This window comes from Urocitellus parryii, chromosome 7, assembly GCF_045843805.1.
Source record: "Urocitellus parryii isolate mUroPar1 chromosome 7, mUroPar1.hap1, whole genome shotgun sequence".
NCBI lineage: Eukaryota > Metazoa > Chordata > Mammalia > Rodentia > Sciuridae > Urocitellus > Urocitellus parryii.
In genome coordinates this window covers 135,079,928-135,085,927 of record NC_135537.1, presented here as the reverse complement: position 1 = coordinate 135,085,927, position 6,000 = coordinate 135,079,928, and the positions used below count along the sequence as shown (strand labels likewise).

At 35.4% G+C, this 6,000-nt stretch overlaps 1 protein-coding gene across 1 annotated transcript; it reads left to right on the top strand.

Annotated features, from left to right (window-relative positions):
* Positions 1-1,791: 1,791 nt before the first annotated feature.
* Positions 1,792-2,736, top strand: LOC144255839 (olfactory receptor 1-like). Its single transcript, XM_077800817.1, has one exon. The coding sequence runs from the start codon at positions 1,792-1,794 to the stop codon at positions 2,734-2,736; it is 945 nt and encodes a 314-aa protein (XP_077656943.1).
* The last annotated feature ends 3,264 nt before the right edge of the window (positions 2,737-6,000 follow it).

The window sequence follows — 6,000 nt, the reverse complement described above, 5'->3', positions numbered from 1 at the left end:
TCAGTATATTTATTTTCTTATGTAAATGATAATGGGAGTCATCAGTATTACTCAAAAGAGTAAGACATGTGACATAGCCTAATATTTTCCATAAGTACAAATTGCATTTGTGAAGTGTGGCTAAATGGTTAGGTCCAGTAAATTTAAATGTTGGGAGAATTTAATAACAGGATTTTTTTTTTTTACGTAATGAGAACTCGCTGTCTTTAAAGTTGAAGGAATCTGTCCCAACCTGAATGACTGCCAACAAATATTACTGAAGCATTGGCCACATCAGGCACCATGCCAGGGGCTGCTCTGCTGCAGACATGGAGCAGAAGGAGTTTCCTGCATGGAGTTCACAATTTGGTGCGAAGTCAGCTATCCACCAGTGATCAGCACATAGAGTGGTGCGACATGAGTGTAGAATGCTGTGGAACCTGCAGCAGGACTCACCTGGTCTGGGGTCACAGGGAAGGTTTGTGTTAGCAAGTGCCTAAGGATAGGCCAAGTGAAGAAGAGGCAGAGGGGAGAGAATGATAGGCTACAGGAGGAACACCAAGTAAGAAATGCTAGAGGCAATAATTTATGACCGTAGGTCCAGCATTGCTGGAGAGTGCAACACAAGTGTCACTGTGGGGCCACTGGAGTCCATGGTCACAGATCAGGTAATGAAGCATCATTGTGCCCCTGAAAGGAAGGTTGCCTTCATCTGACGAGCAATCCCATAAGGCACTCATCAGAACAGGCATGACCAGATTTCAATCTTGGAATGCCACAGTGCGGATGAAGCATATTAAAAGAGAAGGGTATTGAGGCATGGAAAAGAGGGACATGAGTTGAGAGATGGCTTCCACAGTTCAGGAGAGATCATATGTCATCCTGTTCCAGAAATATGGTCTTGAGATAAGAATGGATGAAACAGCAGAATGAAGAGTGAAATCTCTAGGATATGTTAGATTGGAGTTGATGTTAAAAGAAAGGGAAGGAGTGAAATAAAATTCACAGACTTGTGATTTGATTCTGAATTCCTTTTACTTTTAAGAATGTAGAAGAGGAGGAGGTTGGGAGAGAATTAAATGAGATCATGAGTTTCATTAAGGACATATTGTGCTAAGGATGCCTGAATACATCCAAGAGAAGATAATCATTAAGAAATGGGATGCAGAGTTCTGTGGGTGAAAGACATCTATGCTTCAGTTTTTTTCTTTGGAATATTTGTAGAATTATAAAATAATTGGGTTTAGAAAGATACTTAAATAACATCAATATAAAAGATAGTGATGGAATCAGGAATGGTGTCATCCCAGCAACTCAGGAGACTGAGGCAAGAGGATTACAAGTTGGAAGCCAACATCAGTAACTTACCAAGGTCCAAAACAACTTGGAGACAACTTGTCTCAAAATTTAAAAAAAATAAAAGTGCTGGGGATGTGGCTCAGTAGTAAAGTGTCCTTGGGTTCAATCCCCAGGAACGACACACATTAAAAAGATACTGATAAAACAAGAACCTAATACAGTTGCCTAGGATAACCAGTCAAGCAGGTAAGAGAAAGATTAATGTATTTTTATCCCAGAGGAAAATAGATAAGTGTTGAGGGAAGGAGGAAACATGTTAAGAAGAATTCATTAAAAATCACCAATGCTTATAGGGTCTTAAGACATTTGTAGTTTAGAGGTTATAATTAATGTGGTGATAATGTGACTATCAACTGCACAATGAAAAATGGACCAAGAACATAGAAATACATTCATCTTACTTGAATTTAAAGAGATCCTATTATTTTCTCTTAAAGGTACTGGAGACAGAGCATGAAAGGAAAGAACCAAACTATCATCTCAGAGTTCCTCCTCCTGGGCCTATCCATCCAGCCACAGCACCAAAACCTGTTCTTTGACCTCTTCCTAAGCATATATCTTGTCACTGTCCTAGGGAATCTCCTTATCATCATCCTCATTGGCCTGGACTCCCATCTGCACACTCCCATGTATTTGTTTCTTAGCAACTTGTCCTTCTCTGACCTCTGCTTTTCCTCTGTTACCATGCCCAAATTGCTACAGAACATGCAGAGTCAAGTTCCATCCATCCCCTATGCAGGCTGCCTGACCCAGATTTACTTCTTTCTGTTTTTTGGAGACCTTGACAACTTCATCCTTGTGGCCATGGCCTATGACCGCTATGTGGCCATCTGTTTTCCCCTGCACTACACCACTATCATGAGCCCCAAGCTCTGTCTCTCCCTGGTGGTGCTGTCCTGGGTGCTGACCACGTTCCATGCCCTGTTGCACACCCTGCTCATGACAAGACTGTCTTTTTGTGTGGACAATACAATCCCCTACTTTTTCTGTGACATGTCTGCTCTAGTGAAACTGGCCTGCTCTGACACTCATGTTAATTATTTGGTGATATATATCATGGGAGGACTGGTTGTTGTCCTCCCATTCCTACTCATTATCTTATCCTATGCACGAATTGTCTCTTCCATCCTCAGGGTTCCTTCTGCTCAGGGTATCCATAAAGCCTTCTCCACCTGTGGCTCCCACATTTCTGTGGTGTCACTGTTCTATGGGCCAGTCATAATTCTATACTTATGCCCATCAGCTAATAATTCTACTGTGAAAGATACTGTCATGTCTCTGATGTACACGGTGGTGACTCCCATGCTGAACCCCTTCATCTACAGCCTGAGGAACAGAGACATGAAGGGAGCCCTAGGAAGAGTCTTTTGTCTGAAGAAAACTCCCACCTATGTATGATGGAAATGATTGGATTTTTTTAATATCATTTAATCTAGTAAATTTGTTGATATTAATATTGGAATATTATTCTAGATTGTTTCCCACATCATGGTAACTTCTGACGAAGTAGCATATCACATAATTGTTCAACAGGTAAAAGAGAGAAAGTTTAGCTAATTAGTTGGAAGGGGGTCTTTTAACCTGGCTATGCCTTCCTGTTTCTCTTTTCTTGGTGATCCTGGGAAAGCACAGGGTAAGGGCTACTGTTTTATGAGACCTCCATTATTTACATTCTTAAGTTGCCCTCATATTTTGTTATTTTATCTCAAACATGCTTTGACCATGGCAGAATTTTTAAATAGTGCTCCATAATCTTATGTTGTTACTCAACAACATCTAAATATCTCCACCTCCCAACCTCCTTCAAATATCTCCTTCACAATATTCCTGCACAAATTTTGGCATCATTCTCTCTCTTAATTTTCCTACATCCTTAATTTATTTTCATGTCTACATTAATTTTTCTGCCTTTTCCTGACCCTAAATACATTTTCTAACCCTTTATGTAATGCAATCATTGCACAATTGTGTCTTTACCTGTTGTTGACTAAGGCAAGGACCCTATAAATTATTTCTCCAGGCCTGGGCAAGGAAGCCCTGAGGTTGGTTAAAAAGTTTAGTTTTAAAGGACACCTTTTTGTTTGAATTTTGACTTTGCAAAAGTTCCTGATATCTATGCCTTGATTACACACACATTATAATTCAAAGGAAGTAGAAAAGATACTCTCACTGTTTGTAACTACAAAATATGTAGTTCATTGACTTTCCTTGTCATTCAGAAAATCCGTTGTTCAGCTGGTGCAAGACCAGAGACTATCTGACTCTGAGTTTTCTTTTCATTTTCTCCCACATCCAAAAGAAGGGAGTAGCCATTCTTTTTAAAACTCAGCTCCTCTATAGCATGGGCTGTTTCCATCTTGGTTTATTTTTTTCCCTATTTGTACCTTGTAGGTGATGGTATTCAAACCCATTTCTTTCCTCCTTTCATAGTCTGCTGACTCCACAACTGTCTAAATGCCAGAACTTCCTCAAAATTTCCCATCAATTCATTTCACTTCCTAGCTGTTCTTTTCATTCTTAACAATTTAGAATTGCTTTATCTACTAATGTGAAAGATGTCATGGGTATTTTGGTAGGAATCTCATGATGGAACATATTGGTATTTTGATTGGGACTGCACCGAATCCATATATCACTTTGGGTATTATGCACATATTTTTTAAATATTTTAGAAAAATGTATATGTTGTAATCACAAACTGTATGAACATCTTAACAACATTTTAATCCATGAATATGAGACGCTTTTCCCTTTTTTTGTTGTCTTTCAGTTTCTTTCAACAAGGTTTTATAATTTTCACAGTAGAGATTTTTTTTTCCTCTTTGGTTAAAGTTACTCGTAAGTATTTTAGTTAAAGTTTTAGCTACTGTAATTTGGATTGTCTTCTTGATTTCTAATTCATATAGTTCACTTTTGGTATATAGCATTGCTACTGTATGCTGATTTTGTACCTTGAAAAATTGCTGAATTTGTTTGTTACTTTTAATAGTTTTTGATGAAGTTTTGAAGGTTTCTAGATATAAGATCATGTTGTGCTAACAGAAACAATTTGTCTTCTTCTTTTCATCTTAGATGTTCTTTATTTCCTTTCTCTTGCCTTATTGCTCTGGATAAGATTTCCAGTACTATGTTCAATAAAATTTGTGCAAAGTGGACATCCTCTTCTTCCAGATCTTAGAAGAAAAGATTTCAGCTTCACCCCATACAGTATAATTTTAGCTTATTGTAATGACCTTTATTATGTTGAGGTACATTCCTTCTATGAAAGATTTCTTGATGATTTTTAAAGGGTGCTAAATTTTATCAAATACATTTTCCACATCTACTGAGATAATCATGGTTTTTTACTTTCATTCTATTGATGTAGTGTATCATGTTTATTGATTTGTATTTTGAACCATTCTTGCATCTCAGGGATTAAACCCACTTGATTATGATGAAAATCATTATAATGTTGTGGATTCAGCAGAGTAGTATTTTACTGAGAAGTTTTGCATATATGATCATTAAAAATATTAGCTTGAAATTTTCTTTTCTTTCTTTTTTTATTTTTACCTCTCTGGTTTGGTATCTGGGTAATGTTGGTCTCATACTATGTGTTTGGAAGAATTAAGTCCTCTGGATTCTAAGTTTTTCTTTGATGGGATGCTTTTTATTATTGATTCAAATTTGCTACTTGCTTTTGATAAGTTCTGGTTTTTATTTCTTCATGATTCAATAGTAGTAAGGTATATGTGTCTAGAAATTTGTCTTCAGAAGAATACTCATTTTAAACAGCTTTTGCAGATGAATTTTTATATAATAAAACTAATCAGTTCAAAATTCAAAAATTTACAACACTTGCCTAGCATACATGAAACCCTGGGTTTCATAACCAGTACCATAAAAAATAATCTACAATTCAATGAGATATGGCTTATTCCAGTAGGAATATTTGATGATGATTATTATATCATCATCAATATGAGATATTATCAATATTATAATATGAGATATTATCATATTATATTATATAGTATAATATATAATATATTATATTATATATAATATATTATAATATATATTAATATAATAATATATATTATATATAATATATAATACAATATATATTAAATATCATATTATAATATTTAATATAGAATATAATATTATCATATTATAATATAATATATTATATTATAATATTATCAATATTATAATATTGATAATATTATATTGATCTGGTTGATCTGGGTTTGGTGATGGTATGAGATATGGCTTAGTAGTTGAGCACCCCTGGGTTCAATCCCTAGTAACTTCCTTCCCCAAGAAAAAAACATACCTCTGATGAACTAAAGGGATTGGGAAAATTCTTAAGACACCTACACCTTGAATTATGAAGAAATAAAAAACCTGAAGAGACCAATAACAAGCAGCAAATTTTAATCTATAATAAAAACCCTTCCATCAAAGAAAAGCTCAGGACCCCCATGATTTCATTGTCAAGTTGCACAAAACATTTAAGAATTCCTCATATTTTCCCCAAAAATTAAAATGGAAGAATTCTTGCAAACATATTCTATGAGGCCAGCATTACCTTGACCCCCAAACTGGAAAAAAATACAAAAAAAAAAAGAAAAGAAAATAATAGAAAGAAAGAAAGAAAGAAAACCTTAGGTCAAT

Bases quoted from the DNA above. Each gene is read 5' to 3' on its own strand.
- LOC144255839 (XM_077800817.1), top strand. From the start codon at position 1,792: ATGAAAGGAAAGAACCAAACTATCATCTCAGAGTTCCTCCTCCTGGGC.